Genomic DNA, 14319 nt, shown 5'->3' with positions numbered 1-14319 from the left:
CCCACCAAAACGAAATTCTGATTTCAATGACATCTATGTCTACAAATATAAAGCAATTTCAAACAAAACCCAAATGGGCATGTATCAAAAGCAACTGAAAACCCAAGTAAATCCACAACCCAGAAACAAAAACAACAACAGCAACAATGTGTAACCCACCATGCAAAAAGCCCAAATCTATAAAATAAATTCAGCAAAAGAGGAACGGAGAACTTTTACCTAGCAAGCAAGCTGAAGAACAAACAAAGGAAGAACGAAGAAAGCGAGATGAACAAAGACAACAAACAACGCAGAAAAGAGCCCGTGGAGACTGAGAGCACAGGGTGATTTGGGACTGCGAGTGAGAGACTTTGAAATTTTAGAGTGAGAGAGTGGAGAGTGGAGTCAAAGAGACTTTGAAATTTTAGAGTGCGAGAGTGGAGAGAGTGGAGTCTTATGAGGTTAAAAAAGTGCGTAAATGTTAAATAGAAAGCGAGTTTTAAAAACTCAAGAGTCTATAAAGCGAGTTTTTAAAACTCGCTATCCAGGTGGAAAACTTTGTCCAGGTTAGTAATTGAAAAAAATCAAAAACAAGTTTTAAAAACTCGAGATCTATATCAAATCTCGAGTTTTGTAAACTCAAGATGCTAATATTATATATTCTTTCGTAACCGGCCAACTAACAAAATAATTACCATATTACAGTTATTTAGAAAGGGTGTCCAAGAATACCTATTATCTTTCTTCAATGCCAAAAAGGTGCTTCCGTCCTGGTCTAGCAGAAATAGGGGTGACAAACGGGCGGGTTGGGTCATAAATGGGTTGGGTGTGTAATTACTCATTTATCTATTTATGACCCGTTTATATATAAATTAATTATCCATTACCAATCTAACCCATTTAATTAGTAACCCACCCATTTAACCCAATATGATTCAAATATCTCTAAAACTACTTGAATACCCTCTTGACCTCCAAAATTACCAAAATACTCTTAAATACCTAAAATGATACAAATACCCCTGTACTTCCAAATTTACCAATATATCCTTGGACATTCAAAATTATCCCTAAACTCTCTAAAATGAGCAAAATACCCATGAAATTTCTAATGACCAAAATACCCCCAATATCTCTAAAATCACCCTATATGCTTAAAACCCACTAAAATGACCAAAATACCTCCAAAATCTCTAAAATGACCAAAATACTCCCTAAAACCCAAAAAATGACCAAAATACACCCGAAACCTAAAAATAACCAAAATAATTTCAAAACTCAAAAAATGACTAAAATACCCCCTGAAACCCAAAAATGACCAAAATACTTCCAAAACCCAAAAAATAACCAAAATAACCCCGAAACCCAAAAAATAACCAAAATACTCCCGAAACCTAAAAAATGAACAAAATACCCCGAAACCCAAAAAATGACCAAAACACCCCCGAAACCTAAAAATGACCAAAATATTTTCAAAACCCATAAAATGACCAAAATACCCCCTGAAACCCAAAAAATGACTAAAATACCCTCGAAACTCAAAAAATGACCAAAATACCCCCAAAACCCAAGAATGACCAAAATATTTTCAAAACCCATAAAATGACCAAAATACCCCCTGAAACTCAAAAAATGACTAAAATACCCTCGAAACTCAAAAAATGACCAAAATACCCCCCAAAACCCAAGAATGACCAAAATACCCCTGAAACTAAAAAAATGACCAAAATACCCCCGAAACTCAAAAATGACCAAAATACCCTTGAAACATAAAAATGATCAAGATACCCCCGAAACCCAAAAATGATCAAAATACCCTTGAAACCTAAAAAATGATCAAAATATCCTCGAAACATCCAAAATATCCTAAACCTCTATTTCGGTAATTTCAGATGTTTCTGGTGTATTTTGGCCATCTTACATGTTTAGCGGTATTTTGGTCATAATTTGGGTTTCAGGTGTTTTTATCGATCATTTTTTTTTAGCTTTTGGGGTTATTTTGGTCATTTTTTAGGTTTTTGGGGTATTTCGATAATTTTTAGGTTTTAAGGTATTTTGGTCACTTTTTTAGGTTTCGGGGGTATTTCAGTTATTTTTTAGGTTTTGGAGGTATTTCGGTCAATTATTAGGTTTAGGGAGTATTTTGGTACTTTTTTAGGTTTATGGTGTATTTTGGTAATTGTTAGGTTTTGAGGGTATTTCGATCATTTTTTTAGACTTTTGGGGTATTTTGGTCATTGTTTTAGGTTTTAGGGTTATTTTAGTCATTTTTTAGGTCTTGGGGTATTTCGATCATTTTCAGGTTTCAGGGTATTTTGGTAATTTTTTAGGTTTCAGGGGTATTTCAGTCATTTTTTAGGTTTAGGGAGGCATTTTGGTAATTTTCTAGGTTTAGGGTGAATTTTGGTAATTCTTAGGTTTCAAGTGTATTTCGGTCATTTTTTTAGGTTTTGGGAGTATTTTAGTCATTTTTTAGGTTTCAAGGGGGATATTTTAGTCATTTTTTAAGGTTTCAGGGTATTTCAGTCATTTTTTAAGTTTAGGGGGTATTTTAGTAATTTTATGGGTTTCGGAGGTATTTTAGTCATTTTTTTGGTTTCGGGGTAATTTGGTAATTTTTTCAAGTTTCGGGGGTATTTTAGTCATTTTATAGGTTTCAGATGTATTTTGGTCATTTTTTAGGTTTCGGGGGTATTTTAGTCATTTTATAGGTTTTAGAGGTATTTTAGTATTTTTTGGATTTCGGGAGTATTTTGGTCATTTTTTGGGTTTCAGGGGCGTTTTGGTCATTTTTTGGGTTTTGGGAGTATTTTGGTCATTTTTTTTGTAATTTTAATGTTTTTGGGGTATTTTGGTCATTTTTTGGGTTTTGGGGGTATGTTGGTAATTTTTAGGTTTTGGGGGTATTTTGGTCATTTGCAGGTTTTGGGGGTATTTTGGTCTTTTTTTTTGTAATTTTTAGGTTTTGGGGGTATTTTGGTCTTTTTTTTTGGGTTTTTGGGGTATTTTGATAATTTTTAGGTTTTTGGGGTATTTTGTTCATTTTTTAGGTTTTGGGGGTGTTTTGGTCATTTTTTGGGTTTTGAGAGCATTTTGGTCATTTTTTGAGTTTTGAGGGTATTTTGGTCATTTTTAGGTTTCGGGAATATTTTGGTCATTTTTTGGTAATTTTTAGGTTTTTGGGGTATTTTGGTCATTTTTTGGGTTTTGGGAGTATGTTTGTAATTTTTAGGTTTTGGGGGTATTTTGGTCATTTGTTGGGTTTTTAGAGTATTTTGGTCATTTTTTGGGTTTCATGGGTATTTTGGTCATTTTTTTTGGTTTTGGAGGTATTTTGGTAATTTTTATATTTTTAGAGTATTTTGGTAATTTTTTTAGGTTTTGGGGGGTATTTTGCTCCTTTTTTGGGTTTTGGAGGTATTTTGGTAATTTTTTGGATTTTGGGAATATTTTGGTCATTTATTAGGTTTCAAGAGTATTTTGGTCATTTTCTAAAAATTTAGATGGGTTTAGTGGGTATTAGTGGATATATCCATTTAGATCTATCTAATTAAATAACCAAATAGGTCTTTACCCATTTAACCCAAATATTCAAATGGGTTTGGTTAAGACTTATCCAAATAAGGTGGGTAATGGGTGGGTTTATGGATATGGGTAAAAATNGTTTTTTTTTTTTTTTTTTTTTTTTTTTTTTTTTTTTTTTTTTTTTTTTTTTTTCAGACTAATGTAGGATTTTGCTTCGATGGATTTCTTTTTTTCTTTTTTTGGATTTCCACATTGACCTTACATGTAAATCTTGAAAATTTTATCATTACACACCATTGGTACGGTGGTCACTTTATAAGTATAAATTCTTGTAGGGTGTTGGGGGCAAAGGCCGGTTTCAAGTCTCCAAGAGAAAATTTCACATATATATACACTTAGAGATTTAGTTATATATTTTTATAAACATAGTATTTCTTAAATGTTCACAAAATTAATGAGTTATATGTGGCAAAAATTGAATAATAAAAGAACAAATTAGACACTAATACAAAATGAGTGTATATACTTAAAAATAAAAAATAAAAATTTGAAGGAGACATTACCATAAAGTTTCTCATTATTTTTGTAGTTTTCAAATTTTAATAGAATTGAAGGGAGCATTTTTGAAAAGACAAAAACTTGTTGCACATACGTTAATATATATATTTTTACAAGCATAATAAAACAATCGAAATAATGAATTCTCTAATTAACGCATGTAATAAACTTTTTTTAAATGTACATATTTGCACATACTTTGATGCAGGAGTGGTATGTTAATGATGAACGGTGATAAGACAACAAGAGTATGATGTGATCAATATCAACTTGTCTATCTTATTGCTGCAAAATCACAAATGGGATTTACACTTGCAGCTAATGCAAGTTCAACTCTTTCGAAAAGAAAATGTTCCAAAAAGAGAGGGAGAAGTCATCGGAGTTTTTTATTTTTTATAAGAGAAGTCATTAGAGTTGAAACTTGAAGTAGCAAAAAGGAAAAAAGAAAGTAAAACTACGATTCCAAGTACAAAATACCAAAAAGAAGATTCAATTATTGAGATTAAGATCACCAAGGAGTTCAAATATTACTATCGTCGTTGATGTACATGCTGTCATACCATTAACCATGCAATTTTAAAGATTCTTTTTGTATATCTTTCATTTAGTTTTTACTATCTTTTTGTCAATTCTTTGATTCTTTCCCATTGGCACTATAAATTTGTTATTTGAATCTTACAGTATGTATTTAGTTCAGTGGCACTTTGTTTTGATTACATCTATTTAAATGGTACAAAATATGTGTGTGTGTATATATATATATATAGCATCTGCTCTTGATGGTTGATTTTTATTATTATATCAATACACCAATTGGGTTTTTGTGTAAGTGAGAATTAAACTCTAGAACTTTGTTCGATGATAAGAGACTTTACTAGTTAAACTAATCCTGAACCAATTTTAGGTCTATATATTTGTAAAACAAGCAAATTAACATTGAGTTTGTCTAAAATTAATTTAGAGTTAGTCAAATATTCTCTACTATATAGACTCTACATTACATTCGTTCATAATTGTCGAAATGATAATCGTATCATGAACTGAATTTTAATTTTTTCGTATCGTGTATTATAAATACATGGACACCTAATAATTTAAAAAAAGATTATATATCTATATAATATATAAAAGGCATTTTCATTATAAATTTGCAATATATTCAAATAATGACTAATTCAATTATTACTTATTTAATAATATTTAACAATGCTAATTAAATAAATCAAACTAACATATATTTATAACATATACATTCAAATTCATTAATCTCAAAAGTGATAATACATGACATAAAACCTAAAATAATAATTTCTTTTCGTTATATTAATCGTCTTACCTAATAACCCAACCTAAGCTAATGTTATTATCATATTCATCATCTTGCAAATTCATTTCTTCATTCTTATCAACATTTACCATTTGTTCTTGTTCTTTTATTTTAATTAAATTTCTTTATATTTCTTCTTGGCATTCTAACTTCTTAGACTTGTAATAATAATAATAAAGAAATAAATAATTATTTTGTCATTTAATACCATATTAATAGTATATAAAATATATTTGCAAATATGGAAGTGAAATATCAAGTGTGTAGTCTAAATTTTTTAAGAAATTAAAAAAAATAAAAAATAAAAAAATAAAAAACTCTCATGGCATGTTATTTTATTGGGCTCAATTAAGTAGCTTAGTAATGTTGTGTCAAAAACAAGTCTAATAACTCATTAGACTCAAGTAAAAGCACAAAATTTAATTAAAAAAAAAAAAACTCATTTTAAATCCATGTGTCTGTGTATCATATGACACATATGATTTTATGATATAATTTAAACAATATGCATCTATGTATTGTATGATTCATGAACATTTTAAATACACCCTTATAATACAAGACTTATTTTTTACTCAATTCAAAATGTATAGTATGATATATATCGCTACTGTACAATACTAACAACTATAAATTCATTATAAAGTGAAGAGCTTAATATCAAAGATGTAATCATAAGGATTTTTTTGCTATAGACGTAGGCCATTAAGCCGAATTATGTAAAATCCTTGTCCTAACAGTCAATAACTTTAAATTATACATGATTACGGTATACCATGTATGCATTAGTAAATGAAAGGTTTTATTTTCAATTGATATATTGATTAATTAAATAGGGCACATGTTGACTCCAAGGATCTTTTTGAATGAGTTATGTATTCATGCTGCATTTTTTTCTTATGCCTTTTTCATGAACGGGTATGTGATATATAATAATAATTGATAATTCAACGAGAGGGAGATTTGAAACTTAAACATCCTTCAATTTTCAAAATCAACATCATCCTAATAATATAATATAGTAGTCCTGATAATAACTCCCCTACTACTTGCGAATAATTTTGAAGTTTAGTTCTTCTCAAAACAACAACCAAAAAAAAAAAAAAAACCTTGAAGTTTAGACTGTTTAGTTGGTCAAGGAAGCACGTAATTTGACACTTTTATATATTTGTTACGGAAATGAGTGGGGGCAATAAACCCTAAAAGATCTTCCATTAAAAAAAAAAAAAGTTTCCGAAAGATTGTACCTGCGCAGCAGCGTAGGCACTGCATCAACATAATACTATAATAGTACCTACAAGGCTACAACCTATCGGAAACTGATTCTTATATAACTACTTTTCAAAAATTCTTACCTAAAAATAATCTATTTTAAACTCTATTTTATTAAAATATTAATTTTTTATAATTATTTTTCTTTTTTCACACACAATAACCGTCATTCACTCTTTTTCTTCATTAAAATATGTAAAGAAAAAAAATTAAATGTAAAATAAATAATATAAATATAAATTTATACAGTTACTATAGCAATTTTGTAAATTTACAAATTTTTAACTTAACTAACGTGAGTGATTTTAGGGTTTGGATGAGTGTATTCACATCAATTTGTGCAAAAATTTATATATTTTTTAACTTAAGAATTTACATTTTTATTTTACACAACCACTTTTCAAAAACATCAATGTCAGATTATCTATGCTACATTTATAAGGATTGCTCTGTATCAGCAGACCAAAACACAAGTACTAACTAGTTTAATACCAAATTGCTACAACTAAATTTAATGCAAAAATATAAGAAACTCTCTTAAATAAGTCATTTATATTTTTATTTATATTGTTTCTTAATTGCAACATTCACTATACGGCTAAAATGGCGAGATGCACTAAATATATTTATTTATATTTTTTGAGAATTTAATGAAGACTTTAACTATAAAATCAAATTTAAAAATATGTAGTAAAATAATAACGTGTAAAATTGTGAAGTTTTCAAAAACTTGACAAAATATTATATTGTAGATTATAAATTGTAAATAATATAAATTAAATGCTAAAATTAGTTTTGCTTTTACCGTTCCTAATAAAACTCTGATTCCGCCCTAGATATTTTGTTTTTTTTTTTTTTAATAATAAAATAGCAATAATAATAATAAAATTAGTAACAAAGTTCTGCAGAGTAGAGAGAGACAATTCCAGAAGCCGTTAGAACCATAGCACAGTAAACACTGTCACCCGATATCATCAGACAAGACAACTGCCGCAGAGTCTCCACAGACAAACAGAGAGAGAGAAAGAGAGAGAAAGGAATGAGCAATAAACAGAGAAGCATCAAGCTGTTCTGTCCCTTAGTATCAAAGGCGGTGTGGTTGGTGGTGTGGGACGAGCAGAGACTCGACCTGGGCTCCATAGCTCGGACCTTTGGGCTCGACCCATCAACTCTCAAGCTCAATGGTCACTTCATTAGTAGAGGGGTTGATTTCATAGCCTCCTCAGTCACCTGGAACTCCCTTATTTCTTTCTTCTCTGCCAGAGACTTCTCCACTGGGAAAAATCACCAAGACGCTCTTATTGTTGATGGCAAGCTTACCAAACTTGGCTCTAAGAGTATGTTGTTCTTTTTCTTTTCTCTTTACTTTTAAAGGGTTTCTCAGAGTTTATGGGAGAATGAAAGAAAAATTGGTATTTATTTATTTGCTTGGCTTTTCTTTTAACCTGTAGCTTGGACTTGGAATATATAGTTAATGTTATATGCTCTGTTGGGTTTCTTCAAAAAATGTGAAAAAGTGAAATAAACATCTGTTTGTTTTGATTTTGAGATTTTTAGTGAGCAAAAGCAGTCACTTCAAACTTTCATGGTGAGACTATCTGGGAAGGGTTGAGTTGTTTGTGATATTAATTTGTAATATAATGTTGTAGCACTATTGCAAGAAGGATTGGGTCACATCACAAATGGTTTCAGAAATTTATCCAAAAAATTGAATGATGCTGTCCAATGGTGTGCACAATGCTATGCAATGTTGTACACAGTCTTTCCCTAGTGTGATTTGATCACTTGGTTCTTTCATTAAGATATACTTATGGTTTTTCCAGGAGCGCGTGATCCTCAAGATGCTGTTGATGGAAGTTACTATGTAGCGGCAGATAAAGTTGATGGTGATGGTACAAGGCCTCAAGCTGAAGATGTCAACTTGGTGAAGAATAAAAGGTTGAAGGAAAGGGACACAGGTAAACATTCAGACTCATGGTGATAAATTGATAATGTTTTGGAAAATTAGAATTTCCTAAGCTGCTTTCATATCATGGTCTTTTTTTAACTTTAGCCTAACTATACAATATTTGGAATTGATGTTGCAATTGTGGGAAGTTTTGTCATATGCAGTGAGAATCGTATACTTAAAGAAAACATACGATTGGTGGTCCCTGTTGGATTTGGGTTGAATATTTCTGCTTAGATGAAAGCATTATCTCTCCCCTGAATCTCAATGGCTACCCACATGATCTCACCTTTGCTTAATTTGGCTCATGTTGGAATTTATTGTTTCTTTTAACAGAGCTTGGGTTTAACTAAATGGCCTATCATCATAATATCTGATCTGACTAACAATCTAATTACCAGTATCTTTTTAAATGTCCAACCAATTGCCCCCTTCCCCTGTTTCTCAAAAAAAAAAAATTGCCCCCTTCACCATATACAAAAGATTTGTTTTGTGTTTTGTTTACCATGCAAAATAACAAATTATAAATGATACTGTTTGGGCCGTTTTGCAGATATTCAAGGAAGAGGAAATGACCTCCCAAAAACCTTTGTACCCACCCAATTTACATGCAGTTATATGAGTAAGAATTTGAAGCGGATGCAAGGAGATGAGACAATTGAAGCTTCTCCTTGCAAGAGCATGAAATCATCTTGGGATTCCAGTTTACGGGTTATTTCCTTTGGTCACTAGCAATAAATAAATTCGGAAATTCCTATGCTGGGTTGAGTTGCTCTGTATTAAGAGTATATTTTCTTTTTGTTCTTTTTGCACATTACAGAAACAGAAACATCTTTGGTGTGACTCTACTTATGAAAATATTATTCATTTTTAATGTCGTTTCTGCTTGATACTCCACGAGTTCAGCCGTGGATGTTTAAATCAATTCAATTGGGTAAAAATTGTTTGGACAACTTGCTCTTGGTGATCACCACTAGTACTATTTATATGAAATTATTTGGCAATCAATAACCATACCTAAGCTTGGCTTTATAAATTGGCTAGCAATTCAGAACAAACTCAATAGAAATAAGACAGGCAGCTTGAAGAGTCACAACTTTTCGTGTAAAGATAATTTGTGTTCCCCCAGCACTACAAATAACCAGGGGAAGTTATGCATCATCCATTCATAGCATGAGTCCCATACGATTGTGGGACTAAAACTATGAGAGCAAGGATTCATGTCAGATGTATAAGATAATAGTTGGATAAACATACATGTAAAGGTAAAATCTGTGTTTTAGTGCAAAGCTTTGGTAGAGTCTCTCATTAATGAGCATGGATTGCGAGGAGTATCAAGTGGCAGGGTAATCAATTTCACACCGAACCAAATTGTGCAGCTTATAAAACGTTCAAGCCAAAGTAACCATATTTCTAGATACCCCACGCAATAGACTTGTAAATTTTTTTGGGCTTAAAGGAATCTAAAGCATGGTTCCAATGTTAGTTGTAGTTTTTGGAGGGCTGAGACTGTCTTCTGTTTTAAAAAAGAATAATTGTATGTCCAAAGAGGGAAGAATAAGGGAAAAGACAAAAAGAAAGGGAATTTCTGTATAATAAATTTTGAATCTGATGGTGCAAATAAGAATGCAGGAAAGAAGAAAAGCAGCATAGGCAAGTTTGATTGGCCTCGCCTAGTTTCCCGTTGCAAACTCAAAATTGTCGAAGAGTGATTGACCAGGAAATGAAGGATGAAGGTAATTAATATTTAAAGAAGTCAGTAAATAAGTCAATTCATTTAAGATGATTCTAAGCAAAGTGTGTACCCTACACATAAAACTAGGGTGTTAGTTTTGGGTTAGAGGCTCATATTGCACATACTCATTGGCACATAGTGTAAATTGAAATATCTAGTTGGCTTACTAATGTCATTTAGAGTAGTATTGCCAAAAAACAGCTACGCCAGCCACTATTAAGACTTTTAGTATAAGTTTTGAACTGATGAAGGATGATGAAGTTGAGGGAGACTGAGGGGGTTCCCATTCCTTTCCACTAAGCTTGGCAGACAACCGGGATAGCAGCTTAGGAAGCCGACCAGCTTTCTTGGTGGCTGCTAGCAGGATAATAAAAGGCAAACATTAGAAGAAGGGAAACAGCAAGCTAGCTAAATTGCAGAATATATATCAAAGACACTTGGACGGCTGTTATTATGATCAGTACTGTGTTGCTACCTCTTTTTTTTTTTTTTTTTTTAATAATGACAAGGAATCCCCCTCAAGGTATGGGCCAGTGGGACCACCCTTGAAGGGCAAACCCTGGATGATTACAAACCCCACTAAGCAGGCATTGGGTAAATCGTGAAATGCCTCAACTAGGAATCAAACCAAGTTTACACCCTCCCTTACTGTCAAGGCACCCTAGGTGAGGGTAATACTGTGTTGCTTACTAATTATTCTACAAACTTGTATGTTCACAAATGAGTCAATGATTTAAACCGATAGACCCTTTATAAAAAAAAAATAATAATAATAATAATAAATAAACCGAGAGAGACTTACCTCTGTTTTTCAGAATTCTTTCCTCTTCACAAACACCGCGCATGTAATTGTGATGACATTGTAAGGCATACTAAAATCAGGAGTTGTCAATGGTACAAGTAATACTTCTGTGTAAGACAGAACTGGGCTCTTTTCCTGCACCACAGACTCAGATAATAGATCAGATGCATAGGAAAAATTTAAAGCATAAATACAACTGATGGCATGCAAGGAGTAGAGAGGATCTCAAATTTAGACAACATGGGTGACTTGTTTGAAGAGTTATCTTCAAGATAATGCATGCTTGTCTGGAAGTTTGGAAAGATTATTACAGTTGATGGAATGTCAAACCCCTAGTTAGCATCTGGAGGATATTCATCAATGTGCAAAAATCCCTATTCAGACATAAGAAGTAAGCAATAATATCAACAAATTATAATGAAGAGCTAAATGCACACTCAACTTTGACATAGAGAGTCTCTCTCTCTTCTTCCTCTTTTATTTATTTATTTTGATATGGAACCTCGCCAAGGTAAGGCCTTTTGGACCCACCCCTGAGGAGTAAAATGCAGATACACAACCCCACCTGCCTGAAACATGTATCAAGTAATCCAAGGGAACTCCTAGCAGGGATCGAACTTAGGATATTTGGGTTTACAGCTCATCCCAAGCCTCCAACCACTAGGCTGCTCCTTGACAGATAACTTTGGCATAGAGGAATCTCAAAGTAAGAGTTATAGTTAGGTAGCTCCAATAACAATGCACTAAGGTCCCATCTAATAAAGAGGCTCAAAGTAACATTGAGGCAATAAGGTCCCCCAATCTAAGAGGCCCAAATGGAAAAAGAAAGCAATGCTTCATGAAGTAAGGAACATTTCTAAATATAAATAGAACTTAAGAAAAGAAGGTGCATTCAAAGTGAACTACATGGGTTTCCTTTTCAATTTTGTTGAAAGGGCCGCATAGTGTTCCTCATTATTATCATCTTCACCTTCATCAAAACCAGCATATGCTTGCCTTTTTATATCTATAATATACTTTTTGATATATAAATAATTAATGCATGATCATTACTTTGACAAGTTAAACATTATTTAGGCCCCTCAAATTTGGAAAAATTGTTAAGTTCATATACAGTGCCAAACTTAGAACTTCTTTGACAAGATGATGCAAATTTTCATCAAGTATTAAGTAAATAAACACAAATTCCAGTTAAATTAATTGAAGCATTAATAAAGGGCCAAGTATAGAAGATAAGTCCTAGTCATTATAACACATGAAGTGGGAGACTACTTTTGGATGGCAATGAAATTGAATGAGTAAAAAAAAAATATCACCTGCTAAATTTCAATGATTGATTTCTTTAAACAGAACCCTCTCAAGGACACTAAACAGATATAACAGTTTGAATGCACTGTTGATATCGGTCCAATATTTAAACGAGTTACGTAAAATTCACAGTCAGATGTGTTTGAATATTGTTAATGATGTCAGATATCCACAATAGAATATTTAATTTACTTTTTTGGGGAGGTGGGAGCGGAAACAAGCCAAGCAAAGAATTTAAAATTTCAGGATTGTTCATTTAGTTTTACTTCAAACATGAGCTAACTTTGAGCTAATCACTTTTATTTTACTTATAAAAAAATAAAAATAAAAACCTTTGAGCTAATTACCAAACTATATTATATGTTCAAGCTTGGTTCATTTTATTGTCGAACAAGCTCAAGCTTGTTTAGGAGCTACTTGATTAACTCTCTTTTTTTTTTCTCATATTGAGTAAACACTATGACTATATTATTTTCCCCATTCACAAATCTATGATAATAATTTATAACTAAATTATAGTGAAAATTATTTTATACATGTATACATTAAAAATATTGTACACAATGCACAAAACTCCCACTTTTAGATGTATTAATATAAATATATATCATATATACTTAAATAAAGCCTCAAACTCACAAGTTTGTTCACAAACACATTATTACGTTTGAGCACGGCTTGTTTAATAACCGAGCTTAAACTTAGGCTCAAGCTTGGCTCATTCACCAAATAAAGTAACATCTTTTTCGAAAGATAGAGGAAAAAAAAAAATTTTGAGCTGAGCCAGAGCTGTTAGTAAACAGGTTGGTTCATTTATAGCCCTCGGTGGTTGATCAAAGTTCAAATTAGTGAACTCAACAACCTATATTTATAAATAACATTATCAACTTTGTCCATTATTAAGCCATGAAGTCAAATGAATTAGCAGGATTTCAATGAATTAGTAGGATTCATTATTAGAGTCACTATATTGACATCCTATGCAACACATGACATAATTGGCAGTGTTTCACTCTAAGCTACAAAGTTATTTATTTATGAGACCTTAAAATAGCATTGTGCATCTGATCAAAGAAGATCTGTGATTCAATCAGACAAAACCACAGCATAGATTTAGAAGAAGTTTTTTTTTTTATTATTATCAAATAAATGAAATCCCCCAAAAAAAACACAGTGAAGAATAGCTAGATCATATGATTCATACCTTATCAAACTCTAAAGTTAAAGCTGCTGATTTCACAGCACAAGGAAATTATAGGACCAGTTACATTACCCCAGGCGATACCTTGTCTTCAGAAGGTGAAACATGCATCTTCTCTACAACATTAGCAATAGCTTGAGGTTGCCCATCAACAAAAACTCATAGAGTATGATAATAGACCTTAATATACCAAGGCACAACTTGAAAAATGTCTGCTTGCAACTTACAACTGTCTTCACCAATATTAGCACCCAGGAACCCTTCCTCCAAATCTGTGGATATAAAAGATATTGCAATAGTGCCCCTTTGATTCCCACTACCCATTAAGAACCTACTAGAGTGTATTGGTGCTCGTGGACATGACCAAACTACAGGAAACTTCCAGGTAAGGCCTAAATCAAATGGCTTGCAGGCACTGTACCTCTCAATTGAATATTCATAAAGAACAGATGAGCTCATCATATGCAAGCTATTTACTTCTTTAAACACCTTGTCCGGCCTATCAGACAATTCAAAACTAGGCTTATCCTTCAACCCTCCAGAGCCTACACAATCAAGCCCAGTTATCACATTGTCCTTCTGCAGATTCTCAAGCTCAATGACTAAGCCTCTCTCAAGTTGAAGTTAAAAATTACTAGACTTTGTGAGAACACATCTTCCTGTG

The 14319-nt window shown here is 32.1% G+C and overlaps 1 protein-coding gene and 2 long non-coding RNA genes across 3 annotated transcripts; 1 reads left to right on the top strand and 2 right to left on the bottom strand.

Moving 5' to 3' along the window:
* Nucleotides 1-7698: 7698 nt before the first annotated feature.
* Nucleotides 7699-9483, top strand: LOC112015441 (uncharacterized; the record flags this gene model as incomplete). The annotated part of the gene is given in 3 exon segments (XM_024047843.2): nucleotides 7699-7998; nucleotides 8485-8619; nucleotides 9163-9483. Coding segments are annotated over 3 exon segments (612 nt in total). The 3' UTR covers nucleotides 9342-9483.
* Nucleotides 9484-10333: 850 nt separating this feature from the next.
* Nucleotides 10334-11283, bottom strand: LOC112015445 (uncharacterized). Its single transcript, XR_010631497.1, has 2 exons — nucleotides 11147-11283; nucleotides 10334-10698 (listed from the first exon to the last, which is right to left on the bottom strand). It is a non-coding gene; the product is annotated as an uncharacterized LOC112015445 (long non-coding RNA).
* Nucleotides 11284-12016: 733 nt separating this feature from the next.
* On the bottom strand, nucleotides 12017-13634 carry LOC136070204 (uncharacterized). Its single transcript, XR_010631498.1, has 2 exons — nucleotides 12787-13634; nucleotides 12017-12736 (listed from the first exon to the last, which is right to left on the bottom strand). It is a non-coding gene; the product is annotated as an uncharacterized LOC136070204 (long non-coding RNA).
* Between the last annotated feature and the right edge of the window lie 685 nt (nucleotides 13635-14319).

Source organism: Quercus suber, unplaced genomic scaffold (genome assembly GCF_002906115.3).
Source record: "Quercus suber isolate HL8 unplaced genomic scaffold, Cork oak 2.0 scaffold_218, whole genome shotgun sequence".
NCBI classification, from domain to species: domain Eukaryota; kingdom Viridiplantae; phylum Streptophyta; class Magnoliopsida; order Fagales; family Fagaceae; genus Quercus; species Quercus suber.
Note: the sequence above shows the minus strand (reverse complement) of the source record. Positions and strands in the feature narration are given on the sequence as shown.